Here is a 26,227-nt window from a genome sequence, read left to right as displayed (position 1 = left end):
ATAAGATCCAAAATATCAGTATATATGAGATACTTTTCCAGATGATGAAGTAAGACATGAACACTAACATGTACATTTTTGAGTGGTATATTTACATCATACAGAAAGAGTTGTGTAAACTTTTCAGATGGAAAAGTCACATTGAGTTAGAAGGTACTGCTCAAATTGTAATGTCTACAATAAACTGAAGATCTTGTTAATGCAGTCTGTGTCAGAAGGTCTGGAATAAAGCCTGAGTTTCTGGATCTTGGTGCGGTGGCTCATGCCTGTAATCCCAGCACTTTGGGAGGCCGAGGCAGGCGGATCACCTGAGGTCAGGATTTTGGGACCAGCCTGACCAACACAGAGAAATCCCATCTCTACTAAAAACACAAAATTAGCTGGCCATGGTGGCGCATGCCTGTAATTCCAGCTACTCGGGAAGGCTGAGGCAGGCGAATTGCTTGAACCTGGGAAACAGAGGTTGCAGTGAGCCAAGATTGTGCCATTGTAATCCAGCCTGGGCAACAAGAGTGAAACTGTCTCAAAAAAACAAAAACAAAAAAAACACAAGATGACCAGTCATGCCAATATTTACGGCCCAAGAAGGCTATTTTGTCAAATATGGAGTAACTGGAAGAGCCTGTAGTCTTTTTTTTCCAGTTTTTCTGGCCTGTAACAAACATTAGAGCTTTCATTTTCCAAAGGCAGGTAAAGGCAAAGAAAACATAAGAAGGGCAGCTGCCAGATTAAATGTGATGGTTTCTGCACATCAGCTGCATAAAGAAACTACTAATGAAGAGAAAAATAATTAACTCCATATTGAAGAAATCTGTCAGCTTCATTAATCAAGTGAGTTACTAATATCAACTGGGCTAAGACAAATTTTTATGATGTGCTGATGCACACAGGACACAGCATCACTGTTGTAATAGTGGCCCTCCAAAAGTAAATTACAGCCTGAATTTAACTATAAAGAAACATCAGTTTTATGCAAAGTTCAAAATACAGATATCTCCCATGTTCTATAATTGTTAATAGTTAATAGTTATTTTAAATAGTCTTTCTTTAGCACCGTGGAGAACAAGTATCTCCTAATAATTTTTTTCAGAACTTACTGGGTAATAAATGACACCCTGTTTAAATAAGCATTTTCTTAATCCTTCTCTACATAGAGCTGATGGAGAACACAGACAGAACCTCAACATTACATGGTCTTTATTTTTACTAAGAACCCCGGCGTTTCCCCAGTAGGAATCTTGAGCATCCACACCTTCCCATGTTCAACAGCCACAAAGGGAACATTTTTAATATTGCAGATTATAAATTCATGGTGAGAATCATGGCATATAAGAAGCCATGATGTAGAGAATGTACAGAAGGCTCTGGTACATAGGAAAGAAATATTTTTCTGAGATCCTTGACTATTATAAGAATTTTAAAACGTAGTTACAACAAACTCATTTAAGAGGAAAAGCACAAGTAGAGAATTAAAGTTTGGCAAGTACTAAAGGCATGGCATTCTAGCAGGCAGAGTGGACACAACCCTTACTCCAAGGCATGTTTAGCTGAAAAAAAGCCATTTTTTTCTCTTCTCGTCTTTCTCTGGAATTTCTTCTCAGATGAGATTTTTGAAACAAATTACATCTGCATCTGGAGAATATGCCTTGAACGATGTAAGCACCACATCTTTACCTGCTACCACCACACTCATAGGCAGATGGACCAATACAGAAAAACTCTACCCATTTCTGTCCTTTATAACAGAAGAGATTCAGGAACAATAAGCTGCTCCACAGATGTAAAAATATGTTTCTCCTTTCCTGTCCTCAGGTGCCCTCCCCTGCCACAGACACCAGCAATTTCTGCTACAGTTAAGAAAAATGTGGGCCACACTGCCCTGTTCCTATGCAACCCAAACAGAACAGGTTCTGGGACCACCCTTTAGTGCAAAGTGAGACTTAACTATCATAAATGTATCTTGAACCCTCATACTTGATTCTGGCCTCAACTTAGAGTCACATGATTCTAATTAGAAGCCTGGGCTTATAACCATTTAACTAAGCATTGCCTCTCCAGCTTTAATAGCTTATAAATCACTTGGTAATTTTGGCCCTACTCTATGAAATGTGATTCTGCAGGTTTTGAAAGGATACATGAATGGGTGTTATAAACAAGTTTCCTATCAATGCTGATGTTTCTCCACCTGGGGTCATTATTAGCATTAGTTAGAGCAAGCAGGCACAGCACAGAGTTCATTACACTCAGCACTCTTGTGACAATACAAACACTTTTGGTACAAATAAGGACAATCAATCTCCACCTTAAAGTATTATAATCTTTGCTGGCTTTTTTTAAGTTTACAGAAGAAACAGAAAGAAACAATGTTTTTTGTTTTTGTATTTAGAAAGCAACAATGTTTAAGTCTGCGTTTAGAAAACAACATATACACATGCAGTAATGCAATGTTTATTATTCAGGTACTACAATCTCAATAAGATGCTACAGGGCACTGTGATAGCACATTACAGGATTTAATCTTAATAACACCCTGTGTGTTGATACTAAGTGTTGAATAATTCCCAGTATTTAGAAAAATGATCCATATTTTTTTCTGTTTCTCTGTCATTGACCTTTTAAAAAAATGTGTAGAATAAAAACTAAACAAAAACAGATGAGCAGAATAGAGAAATGAAGAGTTTAATATAATTTACATAAATTTTTATTGTTTTTATATTTACTTCTTGTGGCTTGGGGAGCAACTAGTAGATCTGCAGGAATGGAAAACAAGTTGCTAAATAAAATGTCTCTGCAAGCACTGGTTTTAATAATTTTAAAAAGACCCTAAAATTCATACTTTATATTTTTCATTTATCTGCTTTTCTGTTTCAGAAAATTGTGAGCACCAGCTCTAAAAATGGAACACGATTCATCACCCAAAACTGATCTTTTCTAATCAGTTCTGTGAGATGAGACTCCAGGGTAGGGCCAGACTTAAATAAGGCCTTCAAAAGGTAAATCTGAACAGAACTGGGGCAGGGAGTGGACCCTAGCTAGAATTTGGTTCTGTATGCCAATGGGGATATTTCCAGTTTTGTTTTTCCTAAGCTTACCTAAGAGAAATTTAAATCTCAGAGTTTGTGTAATTTAAACCTTTTATAGTCACTTCCCTGTCAATTTTATATCATATACTAATAAGCCATTTAAACAAATCATTTAAGGTTTCCTCGGATAATTTTATTAAAAGATGAATATGTATTTTTAGTAAGGTAAAAGAAATACAAATAATAATAACAACCCTTCTGTTCATAAATATTCCTTCAGGTGAAAACACCAAAAGTCACAACAATATAAAGAACATGGCCGAAATAAAGCCCAAGTTTTTTTTTGCACACATTTATTTACCTACCATATGATGCATAATTCAACCTTTATTCAGTTGCTAGTTTTATTAGTCTGTTCTCATGCTGCTGATAAAGACATAACTGAGACTGGGAAGAGAAAGAGATTTAATGGACTTACAGTTCTACGTGGCTGAGGAGGCCTCACAATCATGGCAAAAGACAAGGAGATGCAAGTCACATTTTACATAGATAGCGGCAGGCAAAGAGAGAGCTTGTGCAGGAAACCTCCCGTTTTTACAACCATTATATATTCTGAAATTCATTCACTATCAAGAGAACAGCGCAGGGAAGACCCACTCCCATAACTGAATCATCTCCCACCGTGTTTTTCCCATGACTTGTGAGAATTACAATTCAAGGTGAGATTTGGGTGGGGACACAGCAAAACCATATCATTCCACCCCTGGCCCCTCCAAATCTAATGTCTTTACATTGCAAAACCAATCATACCTTCCCAACAGTCCCCCAAAGTCTTTTTTTTTTTTTTGAGGCGGAGTCTCGCTCTGGCACCCAGGCTGGAGTGCAGTGGCACGATCTTGGCTCACTGCAAGCTCTGCCTCCCGGGTTCAGGCCATTCTCCTGCCTCAGCCTCCTGAGTAGCTGGGACTACAGGTGCCCGCCACCACATCCGGCTAATTTTTTTGTATTTTTAGTAGAGACGGGGTTTCACTGTGTTAGCCAGGATGGTCTCAATCTCCTGACCTCGTGATCCACCCATCTCAGCCTCCCAAAGTGCTGGGATTACAAGCATGAGCCACCACGCCCAGCCCAAAGTCTTAACTCATTTCAGCATCAACTCAAAAGTCCACAATTCAATGTCTTATCTGAAACAAGGCAAGTCCCTTCTGCCTATGAGCCTGTACAATTAAAAGCAAGTTAGTTACTTCCCTGATATAATGGGGGGGATATAAGCATTGGGTAAATACAGTCATTCCATAGGGGAGAATTTGGCCAAAACAAAGGGGCTACTGGCCCCACGCGAGTCCAAAATCAAGCAGGGCAGTCAAATCTTAAAGCTCCAAAATGATCTCCTTTGACTCCATGTCCCGCATTGGGTCATGCTGATGCAAAAAGTGGGTTCCCATCGTCTTGAGCAGCTCCACCCCTGTGGCTCTGCAGGGTACAGCCTCCCTCCTGGCCGCCTTCATGGGCTGGTGTTGAGTGCCTGTGGCTTCTCCAGGCACATGGTGCAAGCTGTCAGTGGATCTACCATTCTGGAATCTGGAGGACAATGGCCCTCTTCTCACAGCTCCACTAGGTGGTGCCCCAGTAAGGACTCTGTGTGGGGTCTCCAACCCGACATTTTTTGTGTGTACTGCCCTAGCAGATATTCTTCATGAGGCCTTCACCCCTGCTGCAAACTTCTGCCTGGCCATCCAGGGGTTTCCATATAGCTCTGAAATCTAGGTGGAGGGTGCCAAACCTCAATTCTTGACTTCCATGAACCCACAGGCTCAACACAATATGGAAGCTGCCAAGGCTTGGGGCTTCAACCCTCTGAAACAACAGTCTGAGCTCTACCTTGGCCCCTTTTAGCCATGACTGTAGTGGCTGGAATACAGGATACCAAGTCCCTAGGCTTCACAGAGCAGGGGAGCCCTGGGCCTGACCCACAAAGCCATCTTTTTCTTTTAGGCCTCTGGGCCTGTGATGGAAGGGGCTGCAGAGAAGACCTCTGTCATGAACTGGAAACATTTTTCCCACAGCTGGCTTAAATTTCTCCTCAAAAAATGAGGTTTTCTACTCTATTGCATTGACAGGCTGCAAATTTTCCAAACTTTTATGCTCTGTTTCCATTTTAAAACTGAATGCCTTTAACAGAACCCAAGTAATCTCTTGAATGCTTTGCTGTTTATAAATTTAATTTTTTTTAAATTTTGCTGTCAATAAGTTTATTTTCTTCATCTAAAAAATCCTCATTGAAAATTGTTTGGTTTAGCTCTCAGAAGCCCACTCCTGAGCTCTGAGGAAGCTTGCCTTCTTTTGAGCTACTCGATCTTTTGAGCAAGGGACATTTTGGGATGGTTCCACTTCTTTTTAATTTTTTTCTTGGGCTTCTTCTCATAGACTGGATTCTCTCACATAGCAGCATGAGCTTTCTTATGCATCTCCTTCATGTCTGGAGTTACGCTTTTGTTTATGTATTGAGAGAACTGTTTCCTGTAAGCATCTTCATCATCCTTCATTAAGTAGTGCATGTGATCTGCAACATTCTGGCCTATGATGTACTTCTGGTGTACTACTGCATTAAAGTCCTTGCTTTCAGAATCATAACCAGGGAACTGTTTGGTACTGTGAGGGATAGACAAGCCTCCATCTACTGCTCTCTTCAGGGAACCAAAAACTTTATTGCCAGTGGTAGTTCTGGCAAGGCCTACATCCAAATAGCAGGTGAAGGCACTTGGCTGACCATCAGTGCTTTCCACATTGTATTCATTGCCAGTCACCTCCACTTGGCCTTCACAGATCTTGTCCATGCCATAGGTCACAGATCTTGACCTACTGAGGAGCCTGCAGGCCAGCAGCAGGCCAGTACAATACACTGCAGTGTAACTGGTTAGGCCAATCTTCACATCATATTTTGGCAGTTTACGTGCATATGCTGTGTGTAATATCACGTCCTCTTCTATATGGGTATAAGCAATCTGACAATATCTCTGTTTGTTACACAAACTATCATCCTGGGGAGCAGCCATGATGGAAGACTTGGACGATGGCCCTGACTTCCTCTTGGGAAGAGAACCGTGGACTTAAAGCAATAAATGTAAACCTTCAAAGTGATCCTGCTCTGCTGGTGGACATTTCTGATGCTCTTAGTGAGTGGAATAAAGTAAAATTCACCGTTCACACAAAGAGTTTATTTCCAAATTTTAAACAAAATGAGTTTTCTGTTGTTCAGCAACGTGAGCAATTTATCTGGCTTCATGATTCCTTTGTTAAAAATGAAGACTATGCAGGTTACATCATTCCACCAGCACCACCAAGAGCTGATTTTGATGCTTCAAGGGAAAAAGTACAGAAGCTTGGAGAAGGAGAAGGGTCAATGACAAAGGAAGAATTCACAAAGATGAAACAGGAAGTGGAAGCTGGATATTTGGGAATATCCAAGAACACAGTTGTGATGCATGAAGTGTTCCTATGTCATGTGACAGCACATCCTATTTTGAGAAAATATTTAAATTTCCATGTCTTCTTGGAATATAATCAAGACTTGAGTGTGCAAGGAAAAATAAAAAGAGAAACTTGAAGATTTCTTTAAAAACATGGTTAAATCAGCAGATGGAGTAATTGTTTCCAGAGTAAAGGATGTAGATAATTTCTTTGAGCATGAACAAACATTTCTTTTAGAATATCATAACCGAGATAAGGATGCATCTGCTAACTCATAGAATGACAAGATCCCACAAAAGTGCTGCAGATGATTACAAGAGAATTGGTTCTTCATTATATGCTTTAGGAACTTGGGATTCTACAGATATATGCAAGTTTTTTCTCAAAGTTTCAGAAATGTTTGATAAAACAAGAAAAATAGAAGCATGAGTGTCTGCTGATGAGGACCTCAAACTTTCTGACCCTTAAAAATATTACTTAAGAGAAACTCAAGCTGCTAAGGATCTCCTGTATTGAAGGTCTAGGTCACTAGTGGATTATGAAAATGCTAATAAAGCACTGGATAAAGCAAGAGCAAAAAATAAAGATGTTCTGCTGGCTAAAACTTCCCAACAATTATGTAGTCAGAAATTTGAAAAAAAAAAAAAAATCTCAGTCTGCAAAACAAGAACTTATAGATTTTAAGACAAGAAGCATTGCTGCATTCAGAAAAAAAAATTAGTGGAACTGGCAGAGTTAGAACTGAAGCATGCAAAGGGTAACTTACAGTTGCTGCCAAACTGCCTGGCAGTGCTAAATGGAGACACATAAGCCACATTCTGCCTTCCTGTTGAAAAGGGCTGCCTTCCTTCAAATTTTATTTTTGTTTTCTTAATGATGTTAAGCATTTATGCTCACTGGAAACAAACAAAAAACAGCTGACAAAATGGATCTACTCTTTTTCTGAGAAGCATGGAGCAGCGCCATGTACAGGCGATGCCAGTCTGTGTGGTGTAATGCTGCACTGTGTTCCCCAAGACAGTGGCCCATTATTGTGCACTCATCATACTCAGAAGTCCAAATTTTATTCTTCTTTAAAGTAGCCTCTATAACTGCATTTATTTTATAAATAGTATTCCCTATGGATGCCAATCTTATTTACCTTTAAATAATTTCTGAAGTTTAACCTTTTCAGAATGCATTGTTCAAACACGATAAAGATTGCCTTTATTGAATTTTTTTAAATTTTGTTTTAAAAAAGCATTATATACCACCTTAGTTCATTCATGTATCCTGGTAAAGCATCTTAATCAGACTTATTTTTCACTACTGAATATTTATTAGAAGTTTTGGGACAGATTTTATGTAATCTTTATGATTTCTGAAGAAAAGCAAATGCATTAGTATGTTTGCCTTAAACTTGTAGACTAAACCAATTATTGTAAAATAAACAGCAATAACAGTGAGAGTTTTTAACTCTGTGGTCACTGTATCACTCTTCAACATTTGGAGTAGCTATACTAAATCTACTCCTGCATTATGCTTTAAAAAAACCCAACTAACAAAAAAACTATCATCCTGTATTTGGGTGTGTTGTATTTATTTTTATCCTGTATCATCAAGCATTTCCAAGAATAGTAATTAGCTTTACCCTCTTGTCCTCTAAATTTCATTTGTTATCTCTTAAAATAGGCATTATTTTTAACAACTTTAACAAAACCTATCCTGCAGAACAGAGACTGGCATCCACGGCTCAACAGAGACCTGCCTTGCTTAGAAATTTCTTCTGCCAGATAACCTAAATCATCTCTCTCAAGTTCAAAGTTTCACAAATCTCTAGGGAAGGGGCAAAATAACACCAGTCTCTTTGCTAAAACATAAGAAAAGTCACCTTTGCTCCAGTTCTCAGCAAGTTCCTCACGTCCATCTGAGACCATTTCAGCCTGGATTTTATTTTCTATATCATTATCAGCATTTTGGTCACAGCCATCCAACAAGTTTCTAGGGAGTTCCACACTTTCCCACATTTTCCTGTCTTCTGAGACCTCCAAACTGCTCCAACCTCTGCCTGTTGCCCAGTTCCAAAGTCACATGCACATTTTCAGGTATCTTTTCATCAATGCCCGGCTCTACTGGTAACAATTTTTTGTATTAGTCTGTTCTCACACTGCTGATAAAAACACACCAGAGACTGGGAAGAAAAAGAGATTTAATGGACTTATAATACCACATGGCTGGGGAGGCCTTGCAATCATGGCAGAAGGCAAGGAGAAGCAAGTCATATCTTACATGGATGGTGGCAAGCAAAATGAGAGCTTGTGCAGTGAAACTCCCATTTTTAAAATCATCAGATCTTGTGAAACTCATTCACTATCATGAGAACAGTGCAGGAAAGACCTCCCCTCATAATTTAATCACCTCCCTCTGGGTTCCTACCACAACATGTAGAAACTGTGGGAGTTACAATTTAAGATGAGATTTGGGTTGGTGACATAGCCAAGCCATATCACTAGTCTAGACTAAAAGTTTCTGTATGATAAGAACCATAACTGCTCTACCTATTTTTCTAATGATAATATGAAATGAAAGCAATCAGTTTATCTGTTTTAGTTTCTAGACCTCTTCCTTGTTTTTCACCCAAGTACAAGAAAACTGGGGAAACTATCATCTGAGTACCAACCAAAATTATCTCTTGTATGAGGGAGGAACAAACACAGAATGACTCATTTCTTTTACACTGAGAAAGAAGTAGCATTAACCACTCTTGTCAGCCTGATAAAATTCTGCTCTGGATATTCTCAAATGTTTCAAAGATGGCTAGGTAATTGTGAGAGGGTTCCCAGTTATCCTGGGTTGATTGCCCAATGATAAGCCAGGCAGGAGAGACTCAGGCTGATTCTAAATAAAAAATGGAACTGCTCTGGTGGAGCTCCAGAAACTGGATCGCCTGTCCTGATTCTAGCTCTTCAGTAAGAGGAAGGACAACAATACTCTATTCCAGTCTTGCATTTTACTGGTAGGTATAGTTGTGGTTATGGCTCTGGATACTTTGTAGCCTTGATCTTTCACTCCTAAGATGCTTGTTTACATTTACAGATTTGGCCATCAGATTCTATTTACTTTCGGAACCTCTCACAGAATGTAGAACATGCAGCACCCTGTTTGCGTTCTCCTAGTGGCCAGTGTCCTCTCTTTACGCCTACCAACTTCCACTGAGACACAGCCCACAACACACAGCTCAAAGCTGCTGGCTCACATCTTACATGAACCCCAATGCCACAGCAGTACTCTAGTGTCACATCAGAGAGTGGAGCCTGCGCTGCAGGGAGAGGAGCCTGCAGGCCTCCTGGGTAGAACTGCACCTTCACAATAATGGGAATGGGAGCAGTATTTCACCCTCAGTTTCTATTTATAACGGTGACATAAAAAAAAAATACTGCTAGATTTCCAGCATGAGATAGATAGAGATAACTCCAAGAATATTCTCCCTGTGACAACCCACCTCATTCACAGAGACCATGGGATACTAATAGGGTTTCTGAAACAGACACCCAAAGCATTGGAGAGAAAAACAGCTCTCAATCTGAGCGAGATTATATTGAAAGAAAAAATAAGTTAAAAGCATCTTAAGAAAAAACTCAGATTAGATGTAAGACCGATCAACTTGGCCAGAAGATAGTCCCCCAAAAGGAATTTTTCTTGAAACAAAATGCACGGTTACTCTCAGCATGTCAGCATGAGAAACATGAGCATTATGAAAAAAAGGCATGTTCTCAGCAGAATTTTATAAGGTTTCCTTTTTTTTTTTTTGAGACGGAGTCTTGGAGTCTCGCTGTGTTGCCCAGGCTGGAATGCGGTGGCACGATCTCGGCTCACTGCAAGCTCCACCTCTTGGGTTCAGGCCATTCTCCTGCCTCAGCCTCCCAAGTAGCTGGGACTACAGGTGCCCGCCACCACTCCTGGCTAATTTTTTGTAGTTTTTAGTAGAGACGGGGTTTCACCATGTTAGTCAGGATGGTCTTGATCTCCCGACCTTGTGATCCACCTGCCTCGGCCTCCCAAAGTGCTGGGATTACAGGCGTGAGCCACCGTGTCTGGCCTATAAGGTTTCTTTTTCATGTCTGCTGCTCTCCCATCTCCTAACCAGTGAATTGGGGATCTATATTGGAATACATCTGACAATTTTCACCAGCACTTTTTGATGAAAAACTGGAATCTGACTTTGTTATACAGTGGAATATATTTGAGCTTGCAACATAGCTGAGGAGCTATTATGGTTTTGGGTGGTCACATCACCCATCATGTTTATTTGTCCTGTAATAGCAGCATTCAAATTCAGTGAAATGAAAGACACTAAAACCATGCTTACCTATAATTATCCCTATTGGATAAATTAATAAGCATGTCAAACTAATATCTACTGTAACAATTTTGTAGTGAATTTTCTTTGGATATTAGATATAAATATCTAAGTGTAAATAATTTTAATGTACTTGTCATAATGTATGTAGAACTTTAAAAATATCTATAACCATAATTCAGTTAAAACACTTGATATTTCAAGAGTATAAATAACAATATTAAAATGACTACTTAAGGGATTTATTGAAATATTGTAGCCTTATATTCATACTATTATACAAAATGTTAATTTGTGTGAATGCAAGTTGTCTACAAACACTACACCTAACTATACTAATTGTTCTGAAGTAACAGAAACCAAAGTCCACCTACAGATTCCACTATTTAGTGAATAAACTGAACTGTTCTTGCCTTTGCAGTGTAAGTACTTTAGCCTGCAAATATGAGATAATTACCTTGGATAATCAGTTTTCTGTCAAAAAAATTTACTCAGTATCTTTTTTATTCTTTATCATTCTGTGTTGCTAAATTTAATCTTATCTTTGTGCTCAACTTTTGTGTGCTCTTAAAATAAGCTTTAAACGGCCCAGTGTGGTGGCTCACGCTTGTAATCCCAGCACTTTGGGAGGCCAAGGCAGGAGGATCACCTGAGGTCAGGAGTTTGAGACTAGCCTGGCCAATATGGCAAAACTCAGTCTCTACTAAAAATATTAAAAAATTAGTCAAGGGTGGTGGCAGGAGCCTGTAATCCCAGCTACTTGAATGGCTGAGGCAGGAAAATCATTTGAACTGGGAGGTGGAGGTTTCAGGGAGCCAAGATCGTGCCATTGTATTCCAGCCTGGGCGACAAGAGTGAAATTCTGTCTAAAAAAAAAAAAAAAAAAAAGCTTTAAACAAATTTGTGTCTACTTTAAAAGACTAAAAATGAAAATAAACAAAAACAAACAAACAAAAAACCTTTGCCAAAGCAAAAACAAAGCAATGGTTCTGAGGTCCTAGATGAAGACAATTCTGAGTCAGAAAGAATAACAAAAGGTTTATATAGCTGTTACTATGATTTACATATATTTCTAAAAAGCAGAGAAAACTATCTACGTGTAATCTAAATGTTTTAAAAAAAGAGAGATGAACAAAATATACTCCCTTACTTTCAGGTAAGAGAATAAAGCCTCTTATCTTTAATTTATACTTTTTTCTACAACAGCCAAGTCTCTGGACATGTTCTTGAACACTGGACATCTGAATTTCAGTAGACACTGGATGCAGACATCTAAGCTGTAGCCTTGGGCATACTGTATGCACTTGAAAGAATGTTTATGAAAAAAAGCAGACAGAAAAAATATGTTATTAAAAATCCGGGGATGAGAAATGGCACCTTCTAAGACTGTGTGGTAGATAGAGCTCCCTCTCCCCTCTCCCCTCTCCCCTCTCCCCTCTTTCCACGGTCTCCCTCTGATGCCGAGCCGAAGCTGGACAGTACTGCTGCCATCTCAGCTCACTGCAACCTCCCTGCCCGATTCTCCTGCCTCAGCCTGCCGAGTGCCTGCGATTGCAGGCGCGCGCCGCCACGCCTGACTGGTTTTTGTATTTTTTTTTTGGTGGAGACGGGGTTTCGATGTGTCGGCTGGGCTGGTCTCCAGCTCCTAACCGCGAGTGATCCGCCAGCCTGGGCCTCCCGAGGTGCCGGGATTGCAGACGGAGTCTCGTTAACTCAGTGCTCAATGGCGCCCAGGCTGGAGTGCAGTGGCGTGATCTCGGCTCGCTACAACCACCTCCCAGCCGCCTGCCTTGGCCTCCCTAAGTGCCGAGATTGCAGCCTCTGCCTGGCAGCCACCCCGTCTGGGAAGTGAGGAGCGTCTCCGCCTGACCGCCCATCGTCTGGGATGTGAGGAGCCCCTCTGCCTGGCTGCCCAGTCTGGAAAGTGAGGAGCGTCTCTGCCCAGCCGCCATCCCATCTAGGAAGTGAGGAGCGCCTCTTCCCGGCCGCCATCACATCTGGGAAGTGAGGAGCGTCTCTGCCCGGCCGCCCATCGTCTGAGATGTGGGGAGCACCTCTGCCCTGCCATCCCGTCCGGGATGTGCGGAGCGTCTCTGCCCGGCCGCCCTGTCTGAGAAGTGAGGAGACCCTCTGCCTGGCAACCGCCCTGTCTGAGAAGTGAGGAGCCCCTCCGCCCGGCAGCCACCCCGTCTGAGAAGTGAGGAGCGTCCTCCCTCCTCGTCCGGGAGGGAGGTGGGGGGGTCAGCCCCCGCCCGGCCAGCCGCCCCGTCCGGGAGGTGAGGGGCGCCTCTGCCCGGCCGCCCCTACCGGGAAGTGAGGAGCCCCTCTGCCCGGCCAGCCGCCTCGTCCGGGAGGGAGGTGGGGGGGTCAGCCCCCCGCCTGGCCAGCCGCCCCATCCGGGAGGCGAGGGGTGCCTCTGCCCGGCTGCCCCTACTGGGAAGTGAGGAGCCCCTCTGCCCGGCCAGCCGCCCCGTCCGGGAGGGAGGTGGGGGGGTCAGCCCCCCGCCCGGCCAGCCGCCCCGTCTGGGAGGTGAGGGGCGCTTCTGCCCGGCCGCCCCTACTGGGAAGTGAGGAGCTCCTCTGCCCGGCCACCACCCCATCTGGGAGGTGTACTCAACAGCTCATTGAGAACGGGCCATGAAGACAATGGCGGTTTTGTGGAATAGAAAGGGGGGAAAGGTGGGGAAAAGATTGAGAAATCGGATGGTTGCCGTGTCTGTGTAGAAAGAGGTAGACATGGGAGACTTTTCATTTTGTTCTGTACTAAGAAAAATTCTTCTGCCTTGGGATCCTGTTGATATGTGACCTTACCCCCAACCCTGTGCTCTCTGAAACATGTGCTGTATCCACTCAGGGTTGAATGGATTAAGGGCGGTACAAGATGTGCTTTGTTAAACAGATGCTTGAAGGCAGCATGTTCGTTAAGAGTCATCACCACTCCCTAATCTCAAGTACCCAGGGACACAAACACTGCGGAAGGCCGCAGGGTCCTCTGCCTAGGAAAACCAGAGAACTTTGTTCACTTGTTTATCTGCTGACCTTCCCTCCACTATTGTCCTGTGACCCTGCCAAATCCCCCTCTGCGAGAAACACCCAAGAATGATCAATAAAAAAGAAAAAAATAAAATAAATAAATAAAAAATAAAAAATAAAAATCCATGCACGCACATGAATAAAACAAGTTCTGCTGGGCATGGCAGCTCACGCCTGTAATCTCAGCACTTTGGGAGGCTCAGTCAGGTGGATCACGAGGTCAGGAGTTCAAGACCAGCCTGACCAACATGGTGAAACCTGGTCTCTACTGAAAATACAAAAATTAGCCGGGCATGGTGGCACACTCCTGTAATCCCAGCTACTCAGGAGGCTGAAGCAGCAGGAGAATCTCTTGAACCTGGGAGGCGGAGGTTGCAGTGAGCCGAAATCGTGCCACTACACTCTAGCCTGGGCAACAGAGCAAGACTCTGTCATACACACACACACACAAAGTTCTTAGAGAACTATGAAGAGATTTAGATTCTGACTCCTACAACACCCCATGGACACTATTAGACAGATCACTGAGGCAGAAAATTAACAAAGATATCAGAACTAAATGCTTGACCAAATAGTCCTAATAGACATCTACAACACTCTCTATCTGAAATCAACACAGTATACACTCTTCTCACCACCACGTGTCAAATACTCTAAAACTGACCAATCAGAAATAAAACAATTATCAGCAAATTTAATAATACCCAAATCATACCAAACACATTCTTAGGCCACAGCTTGATAAATATATAATTCAACACAAAGAAAACTACTTGAAATTATACAATTACATGGAAATTAAAGAATCTGCATGTGAATGACTTTTGAATAAATAATGAAATTAAGGTAGAAATTAAGCAGTTTTTTGAAACAAATGGGAACAAAGATACAACATACTAGAATCTCTGCAACATGGCTAAGACAGTGGTAAGAGGGAAATGTATAGCACTTTTTGATGCTCACATCAGAAAGTTAGAAAGAGGTCAATATAACAACCTAACATCATAAATAAAAGAATGAAAGAAGCAAGAGAAAACCAACTCCTAAGCTAGCAGAAGACAAGAAGATCTGAACTGATGGAGATTTAGACATGAAAAGTCATACAAATAAATCTATTGAGTTAAATCTTTTGAAAAATTTAATAAGATAATAACCACTTATCTTATTATCTTATAACAAAGTTAATAAGATTAATAAACCACTAATAAGATTAGTGAAAAAAGAAGAACCAAATAAACACAATTAGAAATGACAAAAGCGACATTACCACTGACCCCACAAAAATATGAATAAGTACTGAAGTCTACTATAAACTTCTCTGTGCAAACTAGAAAATCCAAAAAAAAAAAAGGATAAATTTCTGGAAAAATCCATCTTCCCATAACTGAACAAAAACAACAAAATGAATCAGTGAATAGACCAATAACAAGCTCCAAAATTGAAATAGTAGTAAACAGCCTACCAACCAAAAGAAAGCCCAGGACCAGCCAGGTGTGCTGGCTCATGCCTGTAATCCCAGCACTTTGGGAAGCCGAGGTGGGAGGATCACCTGAGGTTAGGAGTTCGAGACCAGCCTGGCCAACATGGTGAAATACTGTCTCTACTACAAATACAAAAATTAGCCGGTCATGGTGGCACCCGCCTTTAGTCCTGGCTACTTGGGAGGCTGAGGCAGGAGAACTGCTTGAACCTGGGAGGCGGAGGTTGCAGTGAGCCGAAATCCCACCACTGCATTTCAGCCTGGGCAACAGAGCGAGACTCTGTCTGAGAAAAAAAAAAAAAAAAAAAGAAAGAAAGTGAGTCCAGGACCAGACAGATTCACAGCTGAATTCTAACAAATGTACAAAGAAAAACAAGTATTATATCTTTCAAAACTATTTTAAAAAATTGAGAAGAAGGGACTCCTCCCCAACTCATTATATAAAAGCAGCATCATTCTTTTTATTTATTTATTTATTTATTTTTGAGACGGAGTCTCATTCTGTCGCCATGCTGGAGTGCAGTGGCGCGATCTTGGCTCACTGCAACCTCTGCCTCCTAGGTTCAAGTGATTCTCCTGCCTCAGCCTCCCGAGCAGCTGGGATTACAGGCGTGCACCACCACACCCAGCTACTTTTTGTATTCTTAGTAGAGACAGGGTTTCACCATGTTGGCCAAGATCATCTCCATCTCGACCTCCTGATCCACCCACCTCAGCCTCCCAAAGTCCTGAGATGGCGTGAGCCACTGCTCCTGGCAACAGCATCATTCTAATACCAAAATCTGGCAGAGATAAAACAAAAAAAGGAAACTTCAGGCTAATATCCTTGATGAACATTGATGTAAAAATCTTCAACAAAATACTAGCAAACCAAATCCAGCAGCACATTAAAAAGCTAATCCACTATGATCAAGTAGGTTGTATCCCTGGGATGCAAGGTTTGTTCAACATACACAAATCAATATGTGTGATTAATCAGATAAACAAACTACAGATAAAAACCACAAAATTATTTCGATACAGAAAAAGTTTTCAATAAAAGTTAATATCCTTCATGTTTAAAACCCTCAACAAACTTGGCATTGAAGGCAAATAGTTCAAAATAATGAGTTATCTATGACAAACCCACAGCCAACATACTGAATGGACACAAGCTGGAAGCATTCCTTCTTGAAAACTGGCACAAGAATGCCTTCTCTCACCCCCACTATTCAACATAAAATTGGAAGTCCTGGCCAGAGCATTCAGGCAAGAGAAAGAAATAAAACACATCCAAACAGGAAGAGAGGAAATTAAAACAATCTCTGTTTGCAGATGATTCTTTTTCTTTTTATAAAATTTAGCATTAAACTCAGAAATTAAGATAACAGGATAGAGAACAGAGATATTCACGGTCACAAATTTACCCTGTAAAAATAACAACCGATGATTTCATAAATCTTGTAACTCACCCATTATCTACAACATTTGGTTGTAGAATGCTACCAAATAAAAGAATAGGTAAAATCTGCCATTTGGATACTATTTTTTCCATGAATCTCAGAGAATCCGAGGGGCAGAAATCACTTCTGTTTTTCCCTCAATACCCGCGTAAGATTGGCTGACCCGCAATGTGTCTCTAAGAAAGGGAAGCTAGGTTGGGTGAAGACAATGTTAATGTCTGAAGTGGTTAGCTTTTCAAAGACACCAGGAGATTCCTCTTAGCCCCAGGGCATCCACCTGCTTTCTTGAGAGACTACACTTCATACCTCTTGTTGTCCAGTGAGAGAAAATGACCCAGAAGCTAATAATCATCAAACACTCTAGCAGACATAGCCATGGTGTGTACCCTGGTTTATTCACAGCCAGTACTGAAAACCAGGATCAGGAAAAAACTAAAGGGTGGCTGAGAATACATAATCCCATAAAGATTAAAAAAACAAAAAACAAACTTGACCCCAAAACACTTTCACAAGATCTCTGTGCCTAGGGAAGACAAAAGAAAAAGAGGCACAGAGATTTTTTTACAATACAGTGTCAGGGAATTAGTTTTGGTTTATTTTCATGGGCAATATTCACAAACAGAAAACAAATCTTTTTAAATGTCCCACCCAATGGTTTGTAAAAAAATAATTAAAATACAGTATCAAAAGTGTACACTAAAGGACAAACAGATAATAATGTGAATTAGAGAGGGAAAGTTGGCATTTGGGATAATCAGAAGAAACTGGAAATTTAGTATTTTACCGCAAGCCAGAGTTAGGCTGGAGGAATGGGGGTTGAGGGGTAGACTTGAGACCCCGTTTGAGAAACATGAAAAAAAAAAATGCGGAAGATCAGTCTCCTGTGGAGTGTGAAAATAGTTAAGTGACAGGCAATTCGAGGTACGTGGCTGCGATGCCTGGATTCCTACTTTAAAAAAAAATGTAACTCAAATGTATTTTTTTGTAAATTACTACATTAAGGAAAACAAAATTTAGGCGTAACAAACTATAAACTGCCTATTAAGCTCTGATTACATAACCAGAAAATTTGTACGCTCAAGGTGCAAATTTAGAAACTATGTAACTGTACCTAACCGATTACCGAATTTGGGTTTTTGCATCATGCATCTTATGAAAGTCTTTCCTTCAAGCCCGTCCCATGGATAACAAGCTACACCCCGTAACTGGGTGCTCTACAATTTTAGAATCATTCTTTAATTAAATTCGTTAATATTTTGGTGATGACTCCCATAAATTTTTAACAGAAGGAAAGAGGAATTGGGAACGCCACAGACCAAAGCTCTTCCCATTCCTGAACCCGCATCCCGAGTCAGGATTCTCCCCTGACGATCCTCTCTGGTTCCTGCATAATCTGGGAGAGACGCGGCGCTGCGGGTGCAGAGCTGCCCAGAGAGGGCTCCAGGCCAGGGCACAGTCACAGTGCAGGGAAGAGACAGGACGCCGGGGCCCCGGCTGTCAGCGCGGCCGCCATCGTATGGCTGAAGGGGACTGAGGCCGAGCTGGGCAAGAACTCTGGGCGCAGATTGTGGAGCTGACTGCGGGGAGGCCTGAGTCCCGCCACAGCCGCTTCCCACCGGTTCCAACCAGCCCCGTTCCCTCTCTCGGGATGTCGGACCGGCACTCTCACCATTTCTAGGCTTCCAGGGGGCCCTGGCGTCTTAGCTGTGGATCTCCCAATACCCGCAGGTCGCAGGGCCACACAGGCTGGGCTTCTAGGAGCAGAGGACACAAAGCAGACAGACGAGAATTGGAGCTTCGGCGGCAGCGAGAAACAAAGGCCGCGCCAAATCCCGGAAGCCGCCCTGTCTGCTCCAGCTGCGGGCCTGATTGGACGGCCCCCAGCCCAGTGTCCCTGATTGGATAACGTTTAAGGCCCCGCCCCCCAGGCCCTGAGTGACAGATGTGATCAGATGCTGGGCTGAATGAAGAGTGACAACGTAGACTGCCTTTTCGGGCAGGACTTCCTCCCTGAACTGAGACAGGCCCACCCCAGAGGGTATTGACTTTAACCTTTTGTGTAAGATCATATGTATTTATAAATAATATGCTATATGAATATTCACAAATCAAAAGAATATAGACCGGGCGCGGTGGCTCACGCCTGTAATTCCAGCACTTTGGGGGGCCAAGGCGGGTGGATCATCTGAGGTCAGGAGTTTGAGACCAGCCTGGCCAACAAGTGAAACCCCGTCTCTACTAAAAATACAAAAAAAAAAAAAAAAAAAAAAAAGTAGCTGGGAGTAGTGGCGCACGCCTGTAATCCCAGCTACTCGGGAGGCTAAGGCAGGGGAATCGCTTGAACCCAGGAGGTGGAGGTTGCAATGAGCCGAGATCGTGCCACTGAACTCCAGCCTGGTGACAGAGTGAGATGAAAGGAAGGAAGGAAGGGAGGAAGGGAGGAAAGGAGGAAGGGAGGAGGAGAGAAAGAGAGAGAGAGAAAAAGAAAGAGAGAAAAGAAATAAGGAAAGAAAGAAAGAAAAGAGAAAAGAAAAGAAAAAGCAGAATAACCACAGGTAGATCACTACCTGGTGACCACCTTTCTTCCAGAGATCAGACACTGAACAAAGGATGATGGGGCCACAGGGGAAGAAAACTCTATGTCTTCAGATCTGTCCACAGTCTTGACCTCCAATGTTAGATATGAAGAAAACGGATTAAAGGCAAAATTATTTTGCTATTTGGCCTTGGCCCTAAGTGTCAGGATGTAGTTTTACGTTTTCTCCTGTGCGTGCGGGGACTAAGGACCAATCACATGCATACATATCTACATGTATTGCAGCGTTACTCAACATTATCTTACAACACATCTAACTTTAAATCAGGGGAAAATATTAGTACCTTTATGGAGCCCACTGTTAGAAGGTAACTAGTAATCAACCTGTCATTAAATCATGGCACCTATCTGCACTGGGTGCATGTATTAGTTAGCTATTGCAGCATAACCAACCATCCAAAACTTATTAGGTAATAATTGAGATGGTCAGCCATTTAGGCTGGGCTCACTGGGGCCATTCTTCTGGTCCCAGCTGAGCTCCTTCAGACATGTATCAACAACTGCTTCTTGACTAGGAAGCTGTGCTTCTGGGGGTAAGCTTCTGCTTCTGGGGGTGAGCTTCTGCTTCTGTCAACAGAGGCACTTTGCTTCTCTTCCCCACCCACCATGTTATGTTTTCCTCCAGCTGGCTAACATGTGCTTTGTTCATGGAGAGGGCAGCATTCTGAAAGAAAAGCAGAAGCATTCAAGACCATTTGAGCCTAGGCCCCAAACTGGCACACGGTCATGTTCACAGGTTTCTACTGACCTGAGGAAATAAGGTCAGCCGTATCTAGGGTCTGGAAAACAGATTCCATATCTCAATGGGAACAGCTGTAAAAAAGCACGTGGCAAAGGATATAGGAGGGATGAAAAATTGCTGCAATTTCTGCAATTAGTATCATTCTGCCTTTTTTGCATATGTGGTTTATACAACTCTTTCACATGAAGAAACTTGTCCAAAGACCCAAAGCTACTAATTGGCTGGGCTGAACCTCAGGATAAATTCTGACTCCAAAGCTCAGGCACCTCCATAGATCAAACTATATTACTAGAGTAACTGCCACAGACCCTTGAAATTCTGGAGAGTGACACTTCTGCAAAAGAAGACAGTTTTTTTTTTTTTAGATTTGTGCCCACATAGTACTGTTTATTATTGGAAATAATCCTGTCAAGAAATTGCAGAAGCACATGGTGGCTCACACCTGTAATCTTAGCACTTTGTGAGGCTGAGATGGGAGAATAACTTGAGCTCAGCAGTTCAAACGCAGCCTGGGCGACATAGTAAGATCCTGTCTTCATGAAAAAAAATTAGCCAAGCATGATGTTGCATGCCTGTAGTCCGAGGTACTCTGTGACGAGGACAGGAGGATGGCTTGAGTATGGAAGGTAAAAGCTGCAGTAAGCCATAATTGATTACACCACTACACTCCAGCCTGGGTGATAGAATGAGACCCCATCTCAAAAAAATTGCAGAAACATTTTGAAAGAACATAGAATAATTTGGAAAAATAGCTGAGGGATGAGTTTAGAAAATCAAAGCCCAACAACAGATTATTCATTTTTGATCAGAGAATAAATTTGAAAACTTCTAAAAGAAAAACAACTTTAGGGCCGAGCATGGTGGCTCACGCCTGTAATCCCAGCACTTGGGAGGCCGAGGTGGGCGGATCATGAGGTCAGGAGATCGAGACCATCCTGGCTAACACGGTGAAACTCCGTCTCTACTAAAAATAAAAAAAAAATAAAAATAAAATAAAAATAAAAAAATTAGCCAGGTGTGATGGCGGGCGCCTGTATTCCCAACTACTGGGGAGGCTGAGGCAGGAGAATGGCGAGAACCCGGGAGGCGGAGCTTGCAGTGAGCCGAGATCGCGCCACTGCACTCCAGCCTGGGTGACAAAGCGAGACTCCGTCTCAAAAAAAAAAAGAAAAAGAAAAAGAAAAACAACTTTAGATAAACTAAATTTAACAGAGTTTTATTGGGCAAAGAGGGATTTGCAAATTGAGTAGCCTGTGGATCCAAAGTAGGCTCTGAAATACTCCAGCACAGCAACATGATGGTGAAAGATTTATGGACAGAAGAAGCAAGGTGACATCAGAAAATAGAAGTGAAATATAGGAACAGCTAGATTGATTACAGCTTGGGATTTTCCTTATTTAAACATGGTTTGAACATTTGACATCCTTTTATTGGCCAAAACAGTTGTTGGTACAAAAATGAGTACAGTCTATTTACACATTGTTAGGTTTCAGTTTACTATGTAAACAAAACAAAACAACAAAAAAACTTATTGACCAAACTTAAACATGAAAGGGGGTAGATTTAGGGTATAATTAAACAATTTCTCCTTTTTTGGTCATCTTCTAAATTTTGATAGACCAAAACTTTAGACATTGATAACACTCTGTCACCATCAAAAATGTACTTAGTCTCAGATTCCACTGTGAAATAGCAGAACTATGGGTTTTGTGAAGTGGAATCAAGAAATTCAGGTTATTATTTTATTATTATTTTTAAAGGTTTGAGTAGAGGGAAACCCCTTGTGTTAAGATCTGCTGTTTACAGAAGAAAAACAAAACCTACAGAATCTACCTATTTCCTTAAATTTTCAGTTTGATTATGTCATATTTAGCATGAGTGACTCATTTTGGTTTGATTTTGTCTGTTTGGACCTAGTGCACAAGCTCAGTCCAGAATGATGGCCTCTAATAATTTTGTTCAAAAAATTTTCAACAGTGCACAGTGTAACCAAAACTCAGGGCCTTAGTACCACTGTTTCCATTATTTAGGGTCTTTGTTCTTATGTCATTCATAGGTTATGGTTTCATCATAGTCACATGTCTTTGAGTTTCTGTCATTCCAGTTAGTGAGAGACAATTTTATATTCTAAAGGTGACTGCATGAAAACATTTCTAACTTTTGAGAATACAATGCAGCAGGGAAACTACTATTTTGACTACCAGGAGGATAATACGAACAGTTTGAAGCGTGCTTTATAGCCAGGGTCCTCATGAACCACCAACTAACATTACATAGATCAAATAATTAGCTATAGTCTACTTATTTTAACCAAACAGCCTGTTCATTAATCCCCTACAACTGCATCTCTGTAATACCCAATGTATTTCTCCATGTGCAACTACAAGAATTAGCAACTGCAGACACTTCTGTTTATACAGTAAGTAATCCAAAGAAATTATATGATTCAGCACAACTTTAGCAAAAAATTTAAAGTCTATTGTGTAACCATAGCCTTTACAGTGCAATCTGCTATAAAGCCCTATGATAGGGGATACATTTCTAACCATTGCCTCATTTACTCTAAACCAGGGGGAAAAAAGACCTATCAAACGATGCCCATTTAGAAAAGTAATGGCACCCTGGCAATGCTCTTTAACCTATTTTGAATAAGTTCTCTTTAACTTGTGAAATAGGTTAAGAGCAGTGGACACACATTCTGTTTCTGATGAGACAACAAATGTCCCATTAAAATTTCTCACCCATATTGGCCTTCCAGTTTTTTTTTTTTCTTCTATTTTTTTGAGACGAAGTCTCGCTCTGTAGCCCAGCCTGGAGGGTAGTGGCGCGATTTCAGCTCACTGCAACTTCCACCTCTCGGGTTTAAGCGATTCTCGTGCCCCAGTCTCCCACGAGTAGCTGGGATTACAGGAGTGCACCACCACGCTGACTAATTTTTGTATTTTTAGTAGAGATGGGGTTTCACTATGTTGGTCAGGCTGGTCTCAAACTCCTGACCTCATGATCTGCCCACCTCAGCCTCCCAAAGTGTTGGGATTACAGGCGTTAGCCACCGTGCCTGGCCTGCCTTTCATTTTTTACCTATAAAAGATGTTATGTTTTTTCATACGTTGGCTGCAAAATTCTCTACATATAAGTATACCCAATGAGTGCACACAAAGATGTTTTTTTAATTTCTATTGTTTGTAGAGCCGTAAACAAACTTAACTAAGAGTATCATGATAGCAGATGTGTCTTGATTTTTGATCTTATTAAAAAAGCTATCTACATAAAGATATCCATCTGCTTTTTAGGAGAAACCTTTCTGGTTAGCTTTAAGATCTCCTATGGGTTTACAATTAAAGAGTTTGGAGGGGACCTTCTAAGTTGTGAGATTATCAACCCAGTGTTCAAAGTCTTGATGTCTTGCTTCAGTGTACATGGCAGGCAGACTCAATCTCTGGGTTCTAGATAATAAAGGGTTTTACTGTCCTCAGTCAGTAGACTATTAAGGCTTTCTTCACCTTAAGGCTTTCTTCATATGCTTTGTCATAATGCATTAAAGCCTTTTTGAATTTAGTAATATTAGACTTCAGTAGCAGAAGATACATGAGGTTCTCTTAGGTGCATAGGCCTTCCAATGACTATTTTTAAATGGCCAACATATTTTTTCCACTCTAAATGGATCTGATATGTCATCAATCTGCAATTACAAAAGCAATCCAGTCAATTTAGTTAGTTTTGCTCAATACTACTGTATCTTTTTTTTTTTTTTTTTTTTTTTTGAGACGGAGTCTTGTTCTATCTCCAGACTGGAGTGCAGTGGTGTGATGTCGGCTCACTGAAACCTCCGCCTCCTGGGTTCGAGAAATTCTCCTGCCTCAGCCTCCCGAGTAGCTGGGACTACAGGCATGCACCACCATGCCCGGCTAATTTTTTGTAATTTTTAGTAGAGACGGGGTTTCACTATGTTGATCAGGCTGGTCTCGAACTCCTGACCTCAAGTGTTCCACCCACCTCAGCCTCCAAAACTGCTGGGATTACAGGCGTGAGCCACCATGCCCAGCCTAATATCTTGTTTAACAGTTTTACACCTTGTCTAGAGAAATAAGTATCTTTATCACTGAAGATATGAGAAAACATGTATCCTAATATCCTTTTAGTTACTAACATCAACCCTCTTGCATGAGAAAACTTTTATACAAGAAAACATGCATTAAAAATGACAATTAAATAAAATTTCTGTATAAATGTTTAAATGGCTCATCAGGTAGCAGAAATGTACATGAAGTTTTGATTGTCTTATTGGGATTATATGCTTGACAAAAAAAATTGGTCTTAACCTATTTTAGTAATTTAGAAGAGTCACCACACACAAACTTAATTTATATTTAATTTAGATTATCTCTTCTGTGATGAGTAATGGAATGCAGAGCTGTTAATAATGGAAGCTTTAAGAACTCAGGAATGAACAAGTAGCTGTTGGCTGTCTAGGTTCTCCAAGAGTCCACACTTAACATTAAATTTGTCCTCTTAAATACCAGGTTTCTACAATTTAGGTGCATAGCACTGATAACTGAGGGGTTATCATAGGTAATTTGACTTAGGCCACAGAATTCATTCAAATCGCATGTCTAAAAAACTTCAGTACTGGCTGATTTAACACAATATGTGGCAGAATATTTTTCTAATATTTAATTAATCTTTGTTTTGCTTGGGTTAGCAGTTTTATAAGAATCAATCTCTTCATTAGGATTCTCAGAGTCCTTACCCAGTCCAAACAATTAATCCCAAACTGATCAGAAACCTATACTCGACTTTACCCATATTTTCATAAACCTCCTTAAAGACACTATACTTAACAATTTTGCAAGCTTTTGGAGTTTTGAGAAACTGCATTAGAATTAGACCATTAACTGTGGAAATGACTTAAAATGGTTATAAAGAGGCCAGACACGGTGGCTCATGCCTGTAATCCCAGCACTTTGGGAGGCCACGGCGGGTGGATCACCCAAGGTCAGAAGTTCGAGACCATCCAGCCTGATCAACATGGTGAAACCCCTTCTCTACTAAAAATACAAAAATTAGCCAGGCATGGTGGTGCATGCCTGTAATCTCAGCTACTTGGGAGGCTAAGGCAGGAGAATCGCTTGAACCTGGGAGGTGGAGGTTGCTGTGAGCCAAGATCACACCACTGCACCCTAGCCTGGGAAACAAAAGTGAAACTCCGTCTTAAAAAAAAAAAAAATGGTTATAAAGAAACAAATAAAAAGAAATTGATTATATCTTCAGCCTACAATAATTTGTCATAATAACCATAATTATGACAATTAGATATACTCAGATAAATTAGATTTTTAGAAATTTCATACATTGGCTGGGCACGGTGGCTCATGCCTGTAATCTCAGCACTTTGGGAGGCCAAGGCGGGTGGATCACAAGGTCAAAATATCAAGACCATACTGGCCAACATGGTGAAACCTTGTCTTTACTAAAAATACAAAAATTAGGCTAGGCGCAGTGGCTCATACCTGTAATCCCAGCACTTGGGGAGCCTGAGGCGGGCTCAGGAATTCAAAACCAGGTCAGGTCAGGAGTTCAAAACCAGCCTGACCAACCTGGTGAAACCCCATCTCTACTAAAAATACAAAAATTAGCTGGGTGTGGCGCCTGTAATCCCAGCTACTCGGGAGGCTGAGGCAGGAGAATCACTTGAACCCTGGAGGCAGAGGCTGCAGTGAGCCGAGATCTCACAACTGCACTCCAGCCTGGGTGACAGATGGAGACTCCGCCTCAAAAAAAAAAAGAAAAAAAAGGAAAAAAAAAATTAGCTGGGCGTGGTGGTGTGTGCCTGTAGTCCCAGCTACTTGAAAGACTGAGGCAGGAGAATCACTTGAACCTGGGAGGCGGGGTTGCAGTGAGCCAAGATTGCACCACTGCACTCCAGCCTGGTGACAGAGCAAGACTCTGTCTCAAAAAAAAGGAAATTTCATACATTTTGAAATAAACATTAATAACATTTATTAAAATATTAAGTTGAAGATCAAACATTTTTGACAATGCTTTCCATGTAATTCAACAACAACAAAAAATTCTGTTTCTTATTCTTTTATATGCTGCAT

General features: G+C 41.3%; 1 protein-coding gene and 2 pseudogenes across 1 annotated transcript in view; 1 reads left to right on the top strand and 2 right to left on the bottom strand.

Annotated features, from left to right (window-relative positions):
• The window catches only part of LOC129137980 (putative zinc finger protein 730), a 34,489-nt gene extending 15,842 nt beyond the window's left edge, over nucleotides 1–18,647 (bottom strand). The window contains 1 exon segment of the mRNA XM_054672875.2: nucleotides 18,458–18,647. Within this exon segment, the coding sequence (XP_054528850.1) occupies nucleotides 18,458–18,460 (3 nt within the window). The 5' untranslated portion in view covers nucleotides 18,461–18,647.
• LOC129137981 (large ribosomal subunit protein uL18-like) lies at nucleotides 5,225–6,327 on the bottom strand (annotated as a pseudogene).
• Nucleotides 6,075–7,420, top strand: LOC129137983 (sorting nexin-6-like; annotated as a pseudogene).
• Nucleotides 18,648–26,227: the final 7,580 nt, after the last annotated feature.

Source organism: Pan troglodytes, chromosome 20 (assembly GCF_028858775.2).
Source record: "Pan troglodytes isolate AG18354 chromosome 20, NHGRI_mPanTro3-v2.0_pri, whole genome shotgun sequence".
NCBI lineage: Eukaryota > Metazoa > Chordata > Mammalia > Primates > Hominidae > Pan > Pan troglodytes.
This window is presented reverse-complemented; position numbering and strand designations above follow the sequence as displayed.